This window comes from Nomascus leucogenys, chromosome 6 (genome assembly GCF_006542625.1).
Source record: "Nomascus leucogenys isolate Asia chromosome 6, Asia_NLE_v1, whole genome shotgun sequence".
In the NCBI taxonomy this organism is placed as follows: domain Eukaryota; kingdom Metazoa; phylum Chordata; class Mammalia; order Primates; family Hylobatidae; genus Nomascus; species Nomascus leucogenys.
The window spans coordinates 107691302-107713220 of NC_044386.1; the positions used below are offsets into that span (position 1 = coordinate 107691302).

A 21919-nucleotide genomic window follows, 5' to 3' on the forward strand; every position below is an offset into this window, starting at 1 on the left:
TTCCCGTGAAGAAGATAAATATATTTTGGAAGCTGCCTGTGTCCTCTGGGGTGAAAAGCCAGCTCAGAGGGCCCCAAATGCCCACCCTGCCAACCCATGCCCTCCTCTGACCTCGCTCCCTTATCTCCCCATAGACCCGCCCCACCCCCTTCTGTCTCACTGGGCTTCAGGACAAGGGGCAAGAGAGGTATCCAGGGAGACAAGGGGAAGTGTCTTGGGGACAGGGGGCAACAGCAGTTGTGGCCACATGGTACCCCAGGGCCGATGCAGGGCTGACGGGCAAGAGGCTGTTATCTCCAGCCTGGCGCTTCCGGGCCTTTCTTGAGGCCACCATGGGAATGTGATGTGTGAGAGAGGGGATAGGAGAGACAGAGACATACGCGCCTGGGATCGGGGGTCCGGACAGGGGCAGGGAAACCACACGCCCTACTTTGCCCTTTCCTGTCCATCCCAGACCTACTCAGATCCTTCAGTGCCTAAGAAAACAGGACAGTGAGGGCTGGGGGTTAGGGGATGGGGGTTAGGGGCTGGGGCAGGGCCCATGAGAGGTGGAGGGTGAGGAAGAGGGAGGGAGGGGTGACTGTGTGATGGTGCTGCCTCTGAACACCCTCCCCTTCCCCAGTCCCCAGCCCTATGGTGATTTAAAGGGGCTGAGAAGCCAGGAGGCAGTGGGCCCATGGAAAGCAGGAAGACCTGGGGGTGGCAGGCGGCCACTAACAGCCCAGCAGCTCCAGGCGCAGGGCGATGCGGTTGTGCCAGGCTACAGGCAGGATGCGTACATAGCGAGCCAGGATGGGCGTCTCAAACAAGTTCTTCTTGTGGGAGTGGTTGTCCCAGTTGCCAGGGAAGATCTAGAGGCAGAGCAGGTGTCAGGAGGACCCCAAGCCAGCCCCCCTCCCCTCAGAGCCCCAGGCCAGACTCCCAGGGAAGTAATGAAGGAATGGCAAAGGGTGGGCAGCTGGACAGACACCCACCTTACTGCTGCCAGTCCTGGGGTCCTGGTACTCAGTCCAGTTCGCACTGTCATTACTGTAGGCAACCTTGTAGGATGCCACAAACTGGACAGAGCCAAAGTTACGGGCCCCCTGGGTGATGATGCCTGTCACCTCCTTCGGGGAGCCCAGGTCCACCTACGGAAGAAACCAACCACATTTTCTCTGCTTGGACCATCTCCAGTAAGGTGAAAAGAGGCAGACGCACTGAGGCATGAATTCTAGTTTTGAAAAAAAACTACTTGAGTGAGCCTCAGTTTCCTTGGCTATAAAATGGGCATAAGGCCGGACATGGTGTCTCATGCCTATAATCCCAACACTTTGGGAGACTGAGGCGGGTGGATCACCTGAGGTCAGGAGTTCGAGACCAGCCTGACCAACATGGTGAAACCCCGTGTCTACTAAAAATACAAAAAAATTAGCTGGGCATGATGGTGGGTGCCTGTAATCCCAGCTACTAGGGAGGCTGAGTCAGAAGAACTGCTTGAACCCGGGAGGCGGAGGTTGCAGTGAGCTGAGATGGCATCACTGCACTCCAGCCTGGGTGACAGAGCAAGGCTCTGTCTCAGAAAAAAAAAAAGCGGTGGAGGGACATAAATAATGCCACTACTTTGCCACACATGGTGTTTGGTACCTCACTGGTATAAAGCTCCTAGAGTCTGGGCCTTGGCCAGCTCCACACCAACCACCCCTGCCTGAGACCTGCACTGAGCTGTGATGGGAAGAAGGACGGGAGAGGCCACAGCCTGGAGGGGCAGGAACTGTTCTAGAGGCTCCCTGCGGTGCTGCCCACAGTCTGACCCTGGTCCTGATGGTGTCTGCAGGCAGGCAGCTCGTCACGGAACCCAGCTCTGCAGTGTGCCATGGGGCCCTGAGACAGACCTCCTGTCCCCGGTCCCTGACCTCCCTGGAGAACCTGCCAGCTGCGCCTGGACACACAGTTCCCCAACATCCAGGTGTAAACCCAACTCACTGCCAGCCAGTAGGTGGGTACTAGGCAGATCATTGTCCTGCCAGCTCTCAGCTTCCTCGTCTATAAAACAAGCTCTGGTTTTCCATGACTCTCTTTTGTTTCCTAATTTCAATGACAGACAAGGGCTGTCACATGGTGGCTTCTTAGACACTGAGTCAGAGAATATGTATGCTGTGCTCAAGGGAGAGGTCCCAAGATGCCTGGGTCATGTCTCCCTCTTCCACCTCCGCCCTGCTGTCCATAGGCTGAGCCTTGTCAACCCTGTGGCAGCCCATGGAGTGGCTCTCCTCCTGTGTACACACACACACACACACACATTCACACACACAGACACATTCACACACACACACACATATTCACACACACACACACACACACACACACACACACCCTTTCTCCACCTTGGTGGAAGCAGGATCAGGAGAAGGGAGTACAGGTGGTAATAACGAAAAGCCAAAGGAAAACAAGGTTTTTCCAGAACTCTTTTGGGGAGCAGAAGCCTGGGCTGGAGAGAGGTCAAAGATCTGGCAGTCCTACCTCATCCCACCCAACCCCAGCCCCACATCCCAAGAAGGCTGACCCACCTGCAGCCACTGATCATTACTGTAGCTCCCCGCAACCCAGGCGTTGAAGTTGCCCTGCTTGTCCAGCCGTGCATAGGAGGGGTTCCAGCTGAAGAGATGCAAGCCCCAGGTCTTGTAGCTGCTGGAGGCCGTGATCTGCTTGTCAGGGATGCTGTTATTCTTCAGGCCCAGGGGATTGGTGCATCCTGCCAGCAAGGTGGGCTGTCATCTGGATCTGGGATCCACAGCTCCCAGGGGCAGGAGCACAAGGCGATGAAGCAGAAAGAACTCTGTGGATCCTGACCAGCCCCTGGCATGCTCTTGGGCAACAGAAAGCAGCTCCATCCGCCTTGCAGGGCCAACTGTGCGACCTTCTCACTGCCGGCCCCACCAGCTCCTCACCTCAACCAGCCGGGCTCAGCTCCTCACAGATCACCCAAGACCTCCCACTCACCACCCTTCTCCCTCTGCACCAGGGAAGCCCCTGCTCCACCACCTCCTGCCCTCCTTCAATGCCTGACTTTGGAGACACCTCCTCTAAGAAGTCTGCCCTGACTACTTCACTTGGGCAGGATTTCTTCCTCTTCTGGACTCACAGCACTGCCCCCATCGCCTCGGCCTCCCATCCGTCCCATGGCACAGTCACTATCTACTTTAATATCAACCACCTTGTTTATTCAGTGCTTACTTCAGTCATTTAACCTGCCACCAAAAAAAAAAAAAAAAAGAAAAAGAAAAAAAACACTAAATGAAGTAGAAATTAGTAAGCCCATTCTACAGATGAGAAAACTGAAAGACATTAAGCATCGTGCCCAAGTCACATACGAACTCCTAATGTCACACTACGACATCACCTCCACCAGCTACACATCCCAGCTAGATGATGAAGGCCTGCCTGGTGGCGACCCAGTGATGAACAGGACGACATCCCTGCCCTCCAGCAGCTGGCAGTTAGAGAACTCAGACAACTCCTGGGGCTCAGCAACATCTCTATTTCCATTCCCCAGAAGCCCCCTGACTTAGTGTCTCCCAGAGGGCCTTCGCACACTCAAATGTTTCGGGGATGCTGTCACACAGGCCTGTGAGGGCTGGCCCAGGAAGCTGGCATTTGTTTCACTCAGCCCTGCCCCAAACACTCAGGAATGTGCCGGGCTGCCTTGCACTCATATCTGCACCTGCATATGGATAGAACAGTTGGGGATGGGCAGGAGACACAACTCCCAAGAGAAGGATGGGGGTGTCTCCCACCTGGAAGCATCCTCACTCCACAAGTGTCTATCCCTCTGGGGAATTGAGGGAAGCAGGAGTGGACGGTGGGACTGGAGAGCCCCCTGCCATCTGGGAGCCAGCTAAGTTACATCACTGCCCTCCAATACTCTCACCACTCAAGAGTACTGGGAGCCAGCTAAGTTATATCACTGCCCACCTGTACTCTCACCACTCAAGACATTTGCCCCCAGGGTGCGTTGACAATGCCTGCCAATGGTACCATTGCCTCCTGACAGTGGTGCACCAGGGAACCACCACCTTCCCCCTCAAAGAGAGGCTACCGGGCTGAGAGCTGGTTGTCCCTTGGCCCCAGAAGAGGAGAGGCCTGAGGCAGGCTAAAACCTGGGCAGCTTTGCAGAGGACACCAATTCTGCACAATGTGCTCAACGCAGACCCTTCTACAGATCATCTGCTTCTAGCCGTTCATACCCTCCTCACTCTCAGCCTCCCCAGGAAGTCAGACAGCCTTCCTGGTAAAATGCAGTTGGAAGGGGCACCAGGGCAGGGGCAGGACTGTCAGCTCCATCACTCTAGGAAGTCCCTTCCTCTCTCTGGCTCTCAGTCTCCCCATCTATAAATAGAGATACTAGGGGAGTAATTCTCACAGATCACCTGGGGATCTTGATTAAAAAAAAAAAAAAAAAAAAAAAGCTTATGTTTCAGCAAGTCTAGGCTGGGGCTTTCAGTCTGTATTTCTTTTTTTTTGAGACACAGTCTCGCTCTGTCACCCAGGCTGGAGTGCAGTGGCACGATCTCGGCTCACTGCAACCTCCACCTCCCGACCAGGTTCAGGCAATTATCCTGCCTCAGCCTCCCTGGTAGCTGGGATGGCACCTGCCACCAAGCCCGGCTAATTTTTGCATTTTTTTTAGTAGAGACGGGGTTTCACCATGTTGGCCAAGCTGGTCTTGATCTCCTGACCTCAGGTGATCTGCTCGCCTCGGCCTCCCAAAGTGCTGGGATTACAGGCGTGAGCCACCGCACCCGGCCTCAGTCTGCATTTCTAAGAAGCTCCTAGGTGATGACACTGCGGGTCCCTGGGGCTCTTCACCCACCAAGCTGCCCCTCAGTCTCTTGGCTCCAGCTCCACTGGCCTTCCTTCCACCCTTCAACATGCCCCAGGGCCTTTGCATTTACCAATTCCTTGCCTGCAGTGCTCTTTTTAAGTTTTTCATGTGGCTGGCTCTCCATCATTCAGGCCCCCAGTCAAAGGCCTTCCCGACAGAGCGGTCCTTGTCTTGCTCTCTCCCCTCACCCCAAGTCACGGTCATCTCATCAGCCTCTAGCTTTTCTTCAGAGCTGTTACTGCTCTCTGTCATCTGCTCCTTGCCTCAAGTCTGCCTCCCTCGCTACAACGCAAATTCCATGAGGTCAAGGAATCATTCCCTAGAGCCAAATTAACCCAGGAGGGGCTTAATCAATATGCTAATAAACATCAATTGAATTAAATAATTAATTCACCAAAGACACCATGCCTGCAAAGAGGAATCCCTTGTGGAATCCCAGGTACCCCCAGACCTCAGCCCCACCCACACACATGCACACGTGCACACATGCACCCACACTCCCCAGCCGACTGGGAGGCCTATAGGGAAAGGAGTGGTCCAGACTCTGAAGGAAGCAGACAGGGTACCTGGGCTTCCTTGGTTTGCAAGACTCACCCTCTCTTTGGACCTGAGCAGGGGCCAGTCATGCCTGGATACAGGCAACATTAATGGCCAAAGGCTTCAAGCCAAAACAGCAAGTGTCAGGGACTCCAGGGAGAGGCACACAGACCTGGCTCTGTCCTTTCCCAGTAGCCTACATTTCCTTCTAGCAGAAGGCAAAGTTTTCTACTCTCCACTGAAACAGTAAGGCTCAAAAGGGCCCCTGGTGGAGGAAGCATACCTACTCAAGTTCATACTAAAAACACTAAACCCAGCCAGGCACTGAACTCAGCTCGGAGGGGTATTTGGGTGGTGTCTGAAATGAGACAACAGGAAGACGTGTCACAGAGGGGAAAGGCGAGGCACAGGAGGGCAGGTAAGATAAAAACGCCAGCGGTTAAGATAAGAACCTCCACTCTGCAGGTCTGCTTAACGAGCCCTACAGTTCCACTAATGGCCAGCAGGTGGCACTGAGGCTGCAAAGAGAGAAATACCCAGACCTCAGGAAAGCTGGGTTCAGCTGGGCTGAGACAATCAATGTCTGTCAGCCCAAACCCGGCACTCTGACCTCGCCAAGGATGTCTCCTGGCTCTGCAGAAATCTGTCCCTTTATGGTCCCCCCAGCTCTTCATCTGGGAATCTCTTTGGAAAAGGCAGCAGGAAGCACCAGCTCCAAGCCCTGTGGTCCAAGAAGCCCGTGTGTTTCTCTGGAGTGCAGACTCTAAGAGTTTGGCAGGGAAAGCTCTGGATGGGTGTGGTCAGGAGCCCAGAGATCTAGACAAGTCTTAATACCTACCAGATGTGTACCCTTAATAAATCATTCATCGGGGCCCCACGCCCCTCATTCATTCACTCATTCATCAAATATTTATTGAGTACCTATAAACCAGACACCATTCTAGGCACTGGGAATACCGAAGCAAACAAAACAGACAAATTCTCTGCCCTCGTAAAGCTGACATCTGCCAAACACACCTAACGCTACATGTTCTAGAAGCTACAGGAGAGGAGCCAACCAGAAGAAGGGAAAATACTTTGAAAACTGATGTCTTTTTCTCTATCAACCAGAGCGCCCTGGGTCATGGGTTGACAGACAGTAAACACCTGGGTGGGACTGCTTTGGCCCCGTGACCCCCTAGAGTGTGTTTCCCGAGTGAAGCCTGGTCCCCGGGCCTTGTTGCTGCCCTACCGAGCACAGTTTGGCTGAGAAAAGAGGCAGCAGGGAGGGCCACCTCCTAGGATTGGCCCACGGTGCCCCCTTTCCCGCACCCCCAGCACTCACCGTTCAACTCACAGCCCAGTAGCTCAAAGCGCAGAGTACAAGCCGTGTGACAGCTCGTGGGGTACAACCTCACATACTGAGCCTCCACAGGGGTCTCAAACAGGTTGACATGCACCGCGTTTTTGTTCCAGTTACCCACAAACTCCTAGGAAGGAAAGGACAAGACTGGGGGAGGGGGTCCATCTGGGCAGTCCCCGTCCCTGGGGTTACCTCATCTTCCTCTTCAGACCTGGGAGGCAGAGGTGGGGCTGGGAGGGTGAAGAGGACTTGGAAGAGCCAGCAGAGGCTCACGTAGCAGCCTCTCCTTTGGCCACCCCACGGCCCTCCACAAAGATTCTCCTCCCACTTTCCTTAATCATCATGGAGCCTGGGCATAAACCCCTATAGCTGACACAGGGCCACCTGTAACCTACAGGGTGCCTCTTTGTAAATTAGGAAAAGGCACTCCTTTCTCAAATAGTTTATTATGACAATTTTCTAACAGAGTTCCACAAATGTACAATGCCTATACTGTGAATGGTGCCTGCTTAGCAATGACATCCTTGAGCAGTGTACAACCTACACAACTGTACATGTACCCCTGAAGGCTCGGAATAAAACCCAGCTCCACCACCACTACCACCCTCAACAGGTCACTGTACCATTTTGAGTCTCACTAGTCTCATCTCTAAAGTGGGACTATTGCTTATAAACCACAGAACATGGACACAGTCTGGGTTTCCCAATTTCTAGAAGCCAAGATGTACCCAAAGACCCACATCATGGCCAATCACCCAGGGTTCTCTGGACTCACTGGGGGTCCTCAGTCAACGCTACAACCTTAGGGGGTATGGACCACAGCCCTTCCTTCAGGCCCCAATAAGACCTACCTTGTGTTTTTTATTAACATCATGGATGAAATCGAATTCATGTCCATTAAGGCTGTAGGCCACCTTGAAGGCCTTCAGGTACTCAGGACTAGCCAAGCGGCTGGCACCCTGCGTCACCACACCTGTTACCCACATCCTCCGCAGCAGGTTCACCTGGACACGGGGCAGGGGAGATGGCACCCTTATCTCCTGGGTTCTTTCCACTCGAGATCCAAGCAGACCCATCCCTTCACTCCCCCCACTGGGTGGGGGAACAACTCAAGCAAAACAGAGGAGGGGCAGCTGAGCACACTGCCCTCACTGCCCAGGCCTCCAGAGGCCTCATCCAGTACCAACAGCTCCTCCACGGCCTGGGGCCTGCTCCCCCCTCACCCTGACCCCATACCAGCTTCCCCCAGGGATGCCATCCACTTACAGATACTTCATCCATGGGAACCTGCTACCTTGCCACCTGAACCCCAGTAATGAACCCTCCTGGGGTAACCCCCAAATGCAGGAACATGCATCGAGCCTTCTCTCCATCGCCCCGCCCCAGGGCCATCCCCAGGCATACCTGGATCCAGGGGTTCTCATCATTGCTGCTGGGTGTCCAGGCATTGACCATGCCTGCGCGGTTCAGGCGGGCCAGCTCCGGGGCCCAGTGCTGCAAACTCAAGAAGGTCACACGCACAGATGAGGCAGTGATCTGTGAGTTGGCAATGTTGCCATTCTCCATGCCCAGTGGCTCGACGCATTCTGAGGGGAGGGAGGTGGCAGTCAGATGGCTACCCCAGCAGGTTCCCGGGCCCAGCTGGGACCCAACGGACAAGAAAATAAGACTGTATGGCCTCTGCCTAGGCCCCAGGGCCAGGGAGAACCTCAGAGCCTCTCTCAGAACAAAGACCACAAAGGGACAATGAAGGCAGTGCCCAGGAGGAGGTGCCAAGAAAAGGTATGTGGCTGGGGGTGGTGAGGACAAGCGGGGTGGGCAGAGTCATGGGAGGCCGGGACCCAGGGCTGCCAGAGGATCCCAGCCAGGGTAGCCCTCTGGGGACAGCCGTGATTGGCGCTCATAGAAAGTAGAGTCCCCCTCCAGGCTGTGGGAGGTGGCCTCATTCATACAGGGCATCTGGCAGCAATTAGTCTGGTGCAGGGGTTAGACTGGTGGCACAGAATACCGGTATGACCCCCTCTTCCTCAGTGTCCCCCCCCACCAGGAAGAGGCACCATCCTCGGCCCAGCCCCTGGCTTCCTCAGGAGGGTGGCTTTGGGAGAAGGGCTACCTCGGATGGCAGTGAACAGTACCAGCACTGCACACAAACAAAGAAGCTAATCTGCCTGGAGTTTTCTAGAATCCCACTGGCAGGAGTTCTCTGGGTGGGGCACAAATGCCATTCTGCTTTCCCTCTTTGCGCCTTCCACCTGTGGGCCCTCACCCAGCCATCTGTGAACACGCCCATGGCCAAGGCCCCACCCCCTCACCATCACTCCAGCAGTGCGGTCCCAGGAACCCAGGACAGCTACCAGGCCCATCTACAGGCCAAGCTTCTCTTATCACCTGGGGATCCCCCAGCGTGTGCCTGGGCCTTCCAGCTGCCAAGCAGAGAACCCACAGACAGACCTAGTCTTCCTCCAACATCACAGGCTCAGACGAGCTCGGTGTTAGCACACTCCGGCTGGGGACGGGGGAAAGGCGCAAAGTGAGGCCACAGCCCCAAGACCAGAGCTCGGCCAGTGGCTGAGCTGAGATTTGACCCCAGTCTGCCTCCAGGACAATCCCCATAGCCCACCATGCTCACGCCCTAAAGGAGTCCAGTGTGCAGTCTTTGGGCCCACAGGCTCCTTGTTGGCTCCAAGGAAACATACCATGTAAAAGGCAAGGAAGAGCTGCGAAGGTCCCTCTGAGGGCTTCCTCCGCTGTGTGGTCACCCCTGCCTTCTTCCTGGGTGCAGCCATATCCAGCCTGGGGCAGATCCCAGGCCCAGAAGCTAGAAGTCAGGGTGGGTAATTCCCACTCAGGCACACTCACTGTTACCTCAGCTCCCAGGACACTCGTTAGTGGCCCCACCTGGCCCCACCCAGGCTCTGATTGCCTTAGCAACCTGTCCCCCAAACCATACGCACACCCTTCCACGAGGATCTCAAACACATCTGGCCTCAGAGCAGGGTCCAAGGCACAGGACCCAGGGCCACTTGGGAGGTAAAAGGCATCCTACTCACTTGACCTGCTCTCTCCCAGGGGCCCTGCTCCCACCCAGCTGGCTCAAGCCCCCCGCCTCCTCCTTTTGGTGGCCAGCAAACCTCAGAGCCCATCCCCACATCTCCCTAAGGAGGGCAAAATGTCCCCTGTCCCCTACCCAAGATGCTCAGCGACTGACCTGCTGGATTCAGAAACCTAGGACCCCCGCTCCACCCATCCCTGGGCCCACATGTGGGCGACCCGCCTACCCCATGAGGAGTCCTAGTGGGGTGGGAGCCCTGAGTGGGAGGGACTCCAGCTGGGCCTGGAGGGAGGACAGCAGGGGAACGGCTGTTGCCACCCCACCTAGGGCCATTCTGTGGCCGAGTGGATAACCAGGCAGGTCACACGAGGACAGCCCCTCTGGGCACACGGGGCCTCTGACCACCTGACCGCGAGGGGATGGCTCAGCTGGCCCAGGCCTCTCCCTTCTCCCTGAGCTCTGTGATGAGGCTGCAGGTCAAACTTGGGCCAGGAACTGTCAGACTCTGAAACCAAGCCTGACTTACTGAGTTCCTGGGCCCCAAAAGACTAAGAATGTGTTTGTTTTCCCCTCTTAGGTAGAAAAATCCTTGCGACTTAACCCTAATGCTGTGTGTCTGGCTCATGGTGACTCAAGAAACAGCACTCCCATGACCTCCAGGGTGAGCACAATCCCTCACTCCTCTGCATCAGCATCAGGCCTGGCCGGCAGTCTCAGGAAAGGGGGCCAGGCAGAAAGAAGGCAGAAACAACAGGACCCTTTTCCCCCCTTGGTCTAACTGAGGCTCTGTCTCTCTCTGTCAGTGTCCCCAGAGGAGGCCTTGACACCTCCACTGGGGTGGGGATCACAGGGAGAGAATAAGGCCAGCACATGGCCTGTGCCACCAGGGCTGTGGCTCAGGGTCTACTGCTAGAAACAGGCAACAAGCACCCCCAGATACTCACTCATCTCACAGTGGTTGCCCGCATAGCCCTTAAGGCACGTGCACGTGTATGAGGGGAAGACGTCCCCTCGCACTTCTTGGGAAATCTCCTCGCATAAACCACCGTTGTGGCAGGGGTTTCTGGAACAGATATCTGGGGACAGAAACAGGTAAGATGAGCAGGTGATCAGGAAGGAGCTGGGGACACAGGTGAGAAGTAGCAGATGGACCCAGCCCACAAGGACCCTCCACTCAAACTCAGCCCATTATCTCTTCCTCTCCCTCTTCCCCAGTCTGCTGGATGGAGCCTGAGTCAGCCTAGAGCCAAGGAAGCCCATGTGTAGGCGAATCAGCCCACATAAGGGAAGTGCCCAGCTTTCCAAGTGGCCTGGGAGTGTCCAGAAAAGTGCTGGCTGACAATGGGAGTGGTGCTGGGGACCACTGCCCACTGGCGGAAGAGCTGGCAGCTGGGGTCTGGAGAGGCAGGCAAGGTCCAGGGCAGGTCTCTTGGCAGCAGTTTGATTGCAAAGGAGGCCCATGAGGACTTTAAGGCAGGGGCAGTGGAAGGAAGCATTGTCCTGGCCCATCGAGCAGGTTCTGCCCCCCAGTTCAGGCACAGGTTGCAGTCACAGATGTCACCTCCAACGGCAGCCCTGACTTAGGGACAGCACGGTGATCATCCAGGAAACATTGGGAGGGCCAATGACCATGCTGGGCCCCTGAGACAGAGAAATCAGATGCCGCTCAGGCCTCAAGAAGCCAAGGGGAAAGAGGCCAGCAAGTCCACAGATGAGGAAGATTGCCCAACGCTCCAGAAGCCTGCATGGACCGTCACTGGAGGCATGACTTCTGCTGGGGAAATGGAAGTTTCCCAGAGGAGGGAATATTCGAGCTGGGTCTAGAAGACAAAGTAAGGGGGGTGCCAGACTGGGCAATGAGGAAAGAATGTTCCAAGAAAAGCAGATGCACAGAGGCTGTGATATGTTGGAGCACAGTTAGATGCAGCTGGAAGGGTAGGCTGGGGCCAGACTGGGAGGGATCTGAAGAATGACAAGTTTAGAGCAGTGGCTTTTAACCTTCCTTCACCCTCCTCACCATTGTCCACTGGGGGGAAAAAAAAAAAAAAACAAGAAACAGATTCTCAAGTGTGAGATGGGAGTGGGAAAGTCAGTTCCAATTGCGGGTTGAAGAAGGCTAAAAAGGCCCATGTGCAGACACGCCGCTGAGCTCCCCCAGGGTGGGGAGCATCTGGTAGCTGCAGACAGGTCCCTCTGGCTGAAATGCAGAAATCCCACTGAAGAGGGTGAAGGTGGAGAGCAGGAGAGCGTGGTGAGAGAGGAAGCCAGGGCAGAGGAGTGAAAAGGAAGGATGATTTCAGAACCACCAGGGGGCAAGGGCTGGAGAGGCCACCAGGGCTTCTGGATGGGAACCTGGATGACAGATGTGCACTATCAGCCCCAGTGGTGGAGAACACAGGAGGAGGAACAGGAGGGCCTATCCTCAATCCCTTGACTCTGGTGGGTCGGCCAGGCCCAACAAGGGTCCTCTAGCCGAACTTAGCATCCCAGAAGGGCTGCCCCAGACCCTACACTCGAATCCGTCATTTGGAGCAAGACATGAGAAATCTTTTTGCCTTGGCTGGGCACGGTGGCTCACGCCTGTAATCCCAACACTTTGGGAGGCCGAGGCGGGCGGATCACGAGGTCAGGAGATCGAGACCATCCTGGCTAACACAGTGAAACCCCGTCTCTACTAAAAATACAGAAAATTAGCCAGGCCAGGCGTGGTGGCGGGCGCCTGTAGTCCCAGCTACTTGGGAGGCTGAGGAAAGAGAATGGCATGAACCCAGGGGGCGAAGCTTGTAGTGAGCCGAGACCGCGCCACTGCACTCCAGCCTGGGCGACACAGCAAGACTCCGTCTCAAAAAGAAAAAAAAACCTTTTCGCCTCCCCCTCAGAGTCACCCATCTAAGGCTGGAGAGTCCTCCTGAAATCCCAAAGCCCCCAGAGAGTTCACCCGGCTCCAGGGAAGGCAACACCACCATTAATGAGCCATCTGCCCTCAGAGCTCCGCCTCCAGGGGCCTTGGAGCTTAAAGTGGCTCCCAAGGAGCTATTAGTCATTGGCTTTAAATAGCAGGTAATCCTTCCTCTGACCTGGCAGGCGGGGGCGAGCATTGACACAGACAGAGGCTTGGGTTGGGAATGGCCTCTTCCCTCCCAACTGCACTGGCCCTCTCCCTACACTGCTCCAGTGCAAAACGGTCCAGTGGGAAAAAGGGAAAGTAAAAGGTGTTCTCTACCCAGTCACATTACCTGTGTGTAAGATAGGCATGGTGTTTCCTCCTTCTGGAAAAGGCCAGATCACCCTGTATAAAAACATCTTTGGGACTTCAGAATCCTGCTCTTTTGGGGACTTTCCAGGAACATTTGGCCAGAGTTCAGGTTGGGGGGTACAGAGAAGAGTAGAAAGGAGCTATGAAGATCCAGCTGTCTTTCATGGTGGCCGGGGAGGGCCAGGAGCTCCCAAGTTCCTGGGAGCTTGGAGCACTCTAGAAGCTCTAGCCCCGAGGGTCAGGCAGATCACAGGACATAGGGCTGGGGCTCAGCTATTACCTACCTTGCTTCAGTCAATCTCATTTCTATGAGAAAATGATGGAGGGGCCGCCTAAACAGCCCTGGCCCTGACCGCCTCCCAGCGCTCCACGGTGAATGGCACGGGGCATCCGCAAGTCCAGTTTGTAAGGGGCCCAGCTGGCCGCCGGAGGCCTCCTGGGAGGCGGAGGAGGACCAGGGAAGATACAGCAGCCGGCCAAGGCCGCGGGAGGGAGGGAGTCAGGAGACTCCCATCAGCAGGCAGCCCTCTTCCAAGTTCCTCGCAGCCTCTGGGTCCCCTCCCGGGCCCCACTTACGGCCCGCGTCCATTGCACTGACTCCCCAGCCCTTCCCTTATGTGACCAGGCACGGACAATTGGGAGCGCAAAAATCCAATGAACTGTCCAGCCAATTGGAGTTGGCAGGGAGTTGCCAGGACAAAGTTATCCAGAGAAGACTTATCCATACTAGAGTCCTAGAATGTCCCAGGTGGAAGGGGTTCGAAAGTCAGACGCAGTTCCCTGGCCTCATTTTTCACAAGGGAAAAGAGAGGCCCGACACAGCGGATTCCTTTGTCATTATCTGTAAGCCGCATCGCTGGGGGCGGCAGGGCTGTCACCCGATGTCCTGAGTCCCAGCCCAAAAGCCCCAGCGCAGAGACAGCAGGGCCGCTTCCCCCTGTCCCGCCAGGGCGCAGCGGAAGAAGCCGCCCCTCTGCCCGGCCCGGTCCCCCCCGGGCTTTGTCTAAGTTTGTCAACAGTGTAGGGGGAGAGAGGGCGCCGAGCAAACTTCCGAGCGGCGCGGGGAGGAGGGGCGAGGGCCAGAGGGCGGCGCGATCCACTCACCCAGGGCGACGAGGAGGCCGGGGGCGCAGAGCAGCGCGCCGCACAGCGCGGCCAGCAGGCAGGGGCGCGACATGCTGCGGGGACGCGGGCGCTGAACTGGGCACGCTGGGCTGCTCAGACCCCGCGGGGTTCTGGCGCCTTCTCCTCTGGGACCGGATAAATCAGGCGGCTCAGCACCTCCCACTGGCCGTGCGCTCCGCCCAAGCTGGCCAGAGGCGGACTCGGGGCGGGGCTCCGCGGCTGGGAGGGAATTGGTTGAAAGGAATTGGGGGGCGCGGGGGTGGTCTGCGATATCTGCCTCTTCCGCCACTGTCACACCGGCGTCCGGCGTCGCGCCAACGGCCGGGTCACGAGTCTTGAGTCTGTTGGGCGGGAAAAGTTCAGGAGTTTTGTTTTTGTTTTTAAGATTTTTAGACTTGAAAAGATGCTAACTCTTTATTCATAATCAGATAGATGCAAATTAAAACTACAATGAGCATCGTGTTTCCCTTCTCGGATCCGCAAGTATCAAGATGTTAACAAGGTTAGTGGAGGCTGTGGGGAACAGGTCCAAGCATGCTTCGCTGAAGACAGTATAAATTAGTTCAACTTCCCTAGAGGGCTGTTTGGTAACACCTATCAAAACGACAAATGCTGACACCTTAAGACCTAGCATTTCCACGTAAAGAGATTCATTCTACAGAAACATCCATGTGCAAAATGGCAGATATACAAAGATAGCATAGCAACATTGTTTGAAATGGTAAAATACTTAAAAAAAAAAAAAAAAATCAGTGAAGGTTTCTGTAAAGGACCTAATAGAAAATGTTCTCTGATATGTAGGCCCTAAGTCTCTGTAGCAACTATTCATCTCTGCCTTTGTTGCAAGAAAGGCACCATAGACAAAATGCGAGGAAATGGGGACCTGTTTGCTGAAAGGGAATAAAACAAAGCAAGCCTGTCACCGTTGACTTTTTACTAAATGATTTGTACTTATCATGTGCAAATATTACCTGTTTACAAATAAGTGATTTTAACAATAGTGTTTTGGCTGGGCACGGTGGCTCACACCTGTAATCCCAGCATTTTGGGAGGCCGAGGCACGTGGATCACCTGAGGTCGGAGTTCAAGACCAGCCTGGCCAAGATGGTGAAACCCTGTCTCTACTAAAAATACAAAAATTAGCCGGGCACAGTGGCAGGTGTCTGTAATCCCAGCTACTTGGGAGGCTGAGGCAGGAGAATCACTTGAACCGAGGCGGCAGAGGTCCCAGTGAGCCGAGATCATGCCACTGCACTCCAGCCTGGGTGACAGAGTGAGACTCCGTCTCAAATAATAATAATAATAATGCTTCAGGCCGGGAGCGGTGGCTCAAGTCTGTAATGCCAGCTCTTTGGGAGGCCGAGGTAGGAGGATCACTTAAGCTCAAGAGTTCGAGACCTGCCTGGGCAACTTGGCAAAACCCTGTTTCTACAAAAAAAGAAATACAAAAATACTCCAGGCGCATGCCTGTAGTCCCAGCTACTCAGGAGGCTGAGGTGGGAAGATCACTTGAGCCCAAGAGGTCGAGGCTGCAGTGAGCCACGATTGCACCACTGCACTCCAGCCTGGGCAACAGAGCGAGGCTCTGTCTCAAAAAATAACAATAGTAATAGTAATAAATGTTTAAGTCAGACTAGCCAACAAACAAAATAGAACAGTCACAAATCTTCCCTCCTAGCTGTGTTGAGACCTAAGTTGGGACTAGAGTCCACTGGCAAGACGCCCTTCTTAAAATATTCAGAAAGGGGTGCCGGGTGTGGTGGCTCATGCCTGTAATCCCAACATTTTGGGAGGCCGAGGTGGGCAGATCACAAGGTCAGGAGATCGAGACCATCCTGGCTAACACAGTGAAACCTCGTCTCTACTAAAAATAGAAAAAAAAATTAGCCGGGCGTGGTGGTGGGCACCTGTAGTCCCAGCTACTCAGGAGGCTGAGGCAGGAGAATGGCGTGAACCCGGGAGGTAGAGCTTGCAGTGAGCCGAGATCGTGCCACTGCACTCCAGCCTGGGCAACAGAGCAAGACTCCGTCTAAAAAAAAAAAAAATATGTATATATATATGGGGAAAAGACATATAGGATCGACTCAATAATGACAGAAAAAGCATTTGATAATATCCAACACCTCTTCGTGATAAAACACTCAACAAACTAGAAGTGAAAGGGAGCTTCCTCAACCTGATTTTTAAAAATCTATGAAAAACCGATGGGTACAATGGCTCACGCCTGCAATCCCAACACTCTGGGAGGCCTAGGTGGGGAGATTACCTGAGGTCAGCCGTTCGAGACCAGCCTGACCAACATGGTGTAACCTGGTCCCTACTAAAAATACAAAAAGTAACCAGGCATGTTGGTGCACACCTGCAATCCCAGCTACTCGGGAGGCTGAGGCACAAGAATCGCTTGAATCTGGGAGGCGGCAGTTGCAGTGAGCCGAGATTGCACCCCTGCTGTCTAGCTTGGGTGACACAGTGAGACTCTGTCTCAAAAAAAAAAAAAAAAAAAAATATATATATATATATATAATGAAAAACCCATAGCTAATATCAAACTTAATGGTGAAAAACTGAATGTTTCCCCTAAGCTCAGGAATAGGACATGGTGTTCTGCTCTCATCACTTCTATTTCATCACTGTGCTGGAGGTTCCAGCCAGGACAATTAGGCAAGAAACAGAAAATACATCCCCATTGGAAAGGAGGCGGTAAAACTATCTCTATCTCTACTTATAGATGGCATGATCTTGTATATAAAAAACCCTAAAGAGCCGGGCACAGTGGCTCATGCCTGTAATCCCAGCACTTTGGGAGGCTGAGGTGGGCAGATCACCTGAGGTCAGGAGTTCGAGACCAGCCTCAACATGGAGAAACCCCGTCTCTACTAAAAATACAAAATTAGCTGGGCGTGGCGGTACATGCCTATAATCTCAGCTACTCGGGAGGCTGAAGCAAGAGAATTGCTTGAACCTGGGAGGCGGAGGTTGCAGTGAGCCGAGATCGCGCCATTGCACTCCAGCCTGGGCAACAAGAGCAAAACTCCCTCTCAAAAAAAACAAAAACAAAAACAAAAAAACCCCCTAAAGAATCCACATACACACACACACAAACACACAACTATCAAAGATAATAAATAAGCTAAGCAAGGTTGCAGGATACACAATTAATATATAAAAATCAGTTGTATTTCTTAAACTAGAAATAATCCAAAAACGTAATTTTTAAAAATCCCATTTACAATAGGATTAAAAAGAATAAAATACTTAGGAATAAATTTAACAAAAGAAATACAAGACCTGGCCGGGCATGGTGGCTCACACCTGTTATCCCAGCATTTCTGGGAGGCCAAGGTGGGTGGATCACCTGAGGTCAGGAGTTCAAGACCAGCCTGACCAACATGGTGAAACCCCGTCCCTACTAAAAATACAAAAAGTAGCCAGGCGTGGTGGCTGGCACCTGTAATCCCAGCTACTCGGGAGGCTAAGGCAGGAGAATCGCTTGAACCTGAGAGGCAGAGGTTACAGTGAGCTGAGATCGTGCCACTGCACTCCAGCCTGGGCAACAGAGAGAGACTTCGTCTCAAAAAAAAAAAAAAAAGGAAAAAAGAAAAAGAAATACAAGAGCTGTACATTGAACACTACAAAACACCATCAAAAAAATTAAAGAAGATCTAAACAAATGGAAAATTATCCCCTGTTCATAGATTGGAAGACTTGTATTGTTAAGATGCCAGTACACCCCCAAATTGATGTACAGATTCAGTACTATCTCTGTCGAAATTCCATCTGCCCTTTTTGCGGAAATTGACAAGTTGATACTAAAATTCATACGGAGGCCCGGCGCAGTGGCTCATGCTTGTAATCCCAGCACTTTGGGAGGCCAATGTGCGCGGATCACGAGGTCAAGAGATCAAGTCCATTCTGGCTAACACAGTGAAACCCCGTCTGGACTAAAAATACAAAAATTAGCCGGGCGTGGTGGTGGGCGCCTGTAGTCCCAGCTACTCAGGAGGCTGAGGCAGGAGAATGGTGTGAACCTGGGAGGCAGAGCTTTCAGTGAACCGAGATCGCACCACTGCACTCCAGCCTGGGCGACAGAGCGTGACTCTATCTCAAAAAAAAAAAAAAAAAATCACACGGAAATGCAAGGGACCCAGAATAGCCAAAACAATCTTGAGGAAAAAAAAAAAGAACAAAGTTGAAAGACTAACATTTCTCAATTCCAAAACTTACTACAAAGCTGTAATAATCAAATCTTCTAATTAGAATTTACTGTTCCCAACCTGTCTCTCTTAAGTCTGCAGTCTCTCCTATAGTTCTTATCAAACTTTGCCTCATATTGGAATGATGGTCGCAATACCTGTCACTCGATTGTAAGTCCTGGTATATGGAATAATGTCATATCTATTCCTGTCACCCTAGCCCAGCACCTTTTATGTAGAAAGAGCTCCATCAGCAATGTTACTTTCAGTCGCCTCCCTGTGACCCCAAGCCTTCTCCCAGAGAAGGAAGCTGCCCTGCTCGGGAACATATGACCCATCCCCAAACCATAGGCTCCCTCATGGTCTTCAGGGTTGAGCCAAGAGGGCTCACCAGTCACCCTCTGGGGTTAAATTAATGATACATACATAGTAAACAAATAAAAATACTGTTAAAACCAGGTGTGGTGGCTCACGCCTGTAATCCCAGCACTTTGGGAAGGCAAAACGCCATCTCAAAAAACAAACAAAAAATTATGCTAAGTGAAAGAAGCCAGTCACAAAGACCATGTTGCATATTGTTCCTTTTCTATGAAATGTCCAGAAAAGGCAAATCTATAGAGACTAATGGTAGATAAGCAGTTGCCAGGGGCGGGGGTGAGGGGAGAATGAGGAGTGCTGCTCATAGATACAGAGTTCCTTTTGGGGGATGGTGAAGATGTTTTGAACACAGTGATAATGGTTGTATGACCTTGTGAGCATACTAGAAACCACTGAACTGACTGAACTGTACTTTTTTTTTTTTTTTTTTGAGACGGAGTCTCGCTCTGTCACCCAGGCTGGAGTGCAGTGGCTCAATCTTGGCTCACTGCAACCTCCGCCTCCCAGGTTCAAGCAATTCTTGTGCCTCAGCCTCCCGAGTAGCTGGGATTACAGATGTGTGCCTTCACACCCAGCTAATTTTTGTATTTTTAGTAGAGACAGGGTTTCCTCATGTTGACTAGACTGGTCTCGAACTCCCAACCTCAGGTGATCCGCTGGCCTTGGCCTCCCAAAGTGCTGGGATTACAGCCACTGTGCCCGGCCTCTGAACTGTACGTTTTAAGAGTGTGTTTTTGGTTATGTGAATTTTATTTCAATAAAAAAGAAATACAACACTTCAGAAATCCATCTCAGATGGCAGGTAGAGAATGCTGTGAGCATAGCACCCTTACCAGTTAATGCCACTTACTGCTGCAGAACAGAACTTCCTAATCACCCTCACTGGCTTTCTGCCACCCACATGGAACAACTGCACAGTTACCCAATTAAGACACATTTAATCACTGAGTCATTCAAGAAACATGCATTGAGCACTGACTGTGGTTAGCTTTATGACTAGAAACCTCAGCTGCAGATTAGCCTCACTTGGGAAGATTCTTCAAACACAGACCAGGCTCCACCCAGAGGAATCAAATCAGAATCACTGAGGTGGGGCCTGGGCATCAGTATTTTTCAAGTTCCTCAGATGAGGCTAATGTACAACTAGGATGAGAACTACTGGATAAACCCACTGTGAGAAGAAATGAAAGACCTAGGTTTGGGGACCAGGAGCTGACAAGGGGGTTTAACAGGGGAGGGGAGGCATGGAGAGGAAGGAGATTTTCCTCTATGATTCTATCTTTATAGAGTTCAGTGGGATGGCATCTCCTTGGCTTGAACATTTTTCTTATCCAGTATGAGAGCATCATAGCATTACAGGATTTGGTTAGATTTTCTTTTCTTTTCTTTTCTTTTCTTTTTTTTTTTGAGACAGAGTCTTGCTCTGTCACCCAGGCTGGAGTGCAGTGGCTCTCAGCTCACTGTAACCTCCACCTCCTGGGTTCAAGCGATTCTCCTGCCTCAGCCTCCCAAGTAGCTGGGAATACAGACCTGTGCCACCACACCTGGCTAATTTTTGTATTTTTAGTAGACACGGGGTTTTGCGATTTTGGTCATGGCTGGTCTCGAACTCCTGACCTCAAGTGATCCACCCACCTCAGCCTCCCAAAGTGCTGGGATTACAGGCATGAGCCACCACACCTGACCAGAATTTGGTTAGATTTTCTAACAATAGTATCGTACTGTGATCATATTAAACAAGCAGGCCATTGAAAACATTCAGGTTTTTGTTATATAAATGGCAGGGAAGGCGGGCACAGTGGCTCACACTTATAATCCCAGCACTTTGGGAGGCTGAAGCAGGGGGATTCCTTCAGCCCAAGAGTTTGAGACCAGCCTGGGCAAGCAACATGGTGAAACCGCGTCTCTACCAAAACTTAGGCAAGTACGGTGGTTTGCGCCTGTGGTCCCAGCTACTGGAGAGATTGAGGTGGGAGGATTGCTTGAGCCGGGGAGGTGGAGGTTGCAGTGAGCCAAGACTGCACCACTGCACTCCAGCTTAGGTGACAGAGTGAGACCCTGTCTCAAAAAAGAAAAGAAAAGAAAAAAGCAGGGAAGCCAGAGATACCTTCACTTTTTAGCTGGTCCCCCACCCCGCCCCCGACACACACACACAGAGAACACATTCTGTTTTCCAGACTTAACAAAAATCAATTAAATTGATAAAACTTAGTCAATGAATGGGGCTATGGGGAAAATAAATACATTTATGCCTAATTGATGGAACTATAAGTTGGTTCAGTGTTTCTGGATCACAGTCTGTAACAAAATCTACAAACCTTGACCAGGTGAAACCGCCTTTACAAAATTATGACTCAGACAGTGAAAGAGATCTAACTTAACTGACTCCATCTTGCTTCTTCTAACCTCCAAGCTGTCCTTGTTCATCCCTGGGCGTAGGCAGAACTAACTTTGGAAGAAAATAGTTTATAGTTTAAACAAAGACGGTAACAGCCCTTTCCCAAAGCAGACCTCATTCTTGTCTGGGACTAGATTGCCTTTGTAGGACTAACATTAGCCACAATATTAGAAATTATGGTTAAGGAGTCATGCAGTTGGAGGCTACGAGATTCTGACTCTCCCTAAACTGCTCCTAAGATCAGTGCTTGAGATACTTTGCAGGCCCTGCACTGGATGTGATCAGCTGGCACCACCCAGGTCAATAAACTCGCTCATCCGATCCTGTGGCCCCCACCCAGGAACTGACTCACCACAAGAAGCAGCTGCAACTCCCTATGATTTCATCCCTGACCAATCAGCACTCCTGGCTCACTGGCTTCCCCCCACCCACCAGGTTATCCTTAAAAACTCTGCCCCCTGATCCAGGCACGGTGGCTCACACCTGTAATCCCAGCACTTTGGGAGGCCGAGGCAGGTGGATCATGTGGTCAGGAGATCGAGACCATCCTGGCCAGTGTAGTGAAACCCCGTCTCTACTAAAAATACAAAAAAAAAAAAAAGATTAGCTGAGCATTGTGGCATGTGCCTGTAATCCCAGCCACTGGGGAGGCTGAAGCAGGAGAATAGCCTGAACCAGGGAGTCGGAAGTTGCAGTGAGCCAAGATCGCACCACCGCACTCCAGCCTGGTGACAGAGGGAGGCTCCGTCTCAAAAAAAAAAAAAAAAAAAAAAA

At 52.5% G+C, this 21919-nt stretch overlaps 1 protein-coding gene across 3 annotated transcripts; it reads right to left on the bottom strand.

The window, feature by feature from the left end:
* On the bottom strand, nucleotides 1–14372 carry MFGE8 (milk fat globule-EGF factor 8 protein). Of its 3 annotated transcripts, none has more exons than XM_030814983.1 (8): nucleotides 14156–14372; nucleotides 10740–10871; nucleotides 8148–8329; nucleotides 7595–7747; nucleotides 6726–6870; nucleotides 2550–2734; nucleotides 975–1130; nucleotides 1–851 (listed from the first exon to the last, which is right to left on the bottom strand). In XM_030814983.1, the coding sequence occupies exons 1-8, from the start codon at nucleotides 14226–14228 to the stop codon at nucleotides 714–716; spliced, it is 1164 nt and encodes a 387-aa protein (XP_030670843.1). In that variant the 5' UTR covers nucleotides 14229–14372; the 3' UTR covers nucleotides 1–713. The 3 variants fall into 3 exon arrangements, with proteins under 3 accessions (XP_030670843.1, XP_030670845.1, XP_030670844.1); XM_030814985.1 differs by lacking the exon at nucleotides 14156–14372 and adding an exon at nucleotides 13336–14076; XM_030814984.1 differs by lacking the exon at nucleotides 14156–14372 and adding an exon at nucleotides 13032–13113.
* Between the last annotated feature and the right edge of the window lie 7547 nt (nucleotides 14373–21919).

Bases quoted from the DNA above. Each gene is read 5' to 3' on its own strand.
- MFGE8 (XM_030814983.1), bottom strand. From the start codon at position 14,228: ATGTCGCGCCCCTGCCTGCTGGCCGCGCTGTGCGGCGCGCTGCTCTGC. The intron at 1,131-2,549 runs GTGGGTCAGCCT...TTTCTTCCGTAG, and splicing joins GTAATGATCAGTGGCTGCAG to GTGGACCTGGGCTCCCCGAA. The intron at 852-974 runs GTGGGTGTCTGT...CTCTGCCTCTAG, and splicing joins CCAGGACTGGCAGCAGTAAG to ATCTTCCCTGGCAACTGGGA.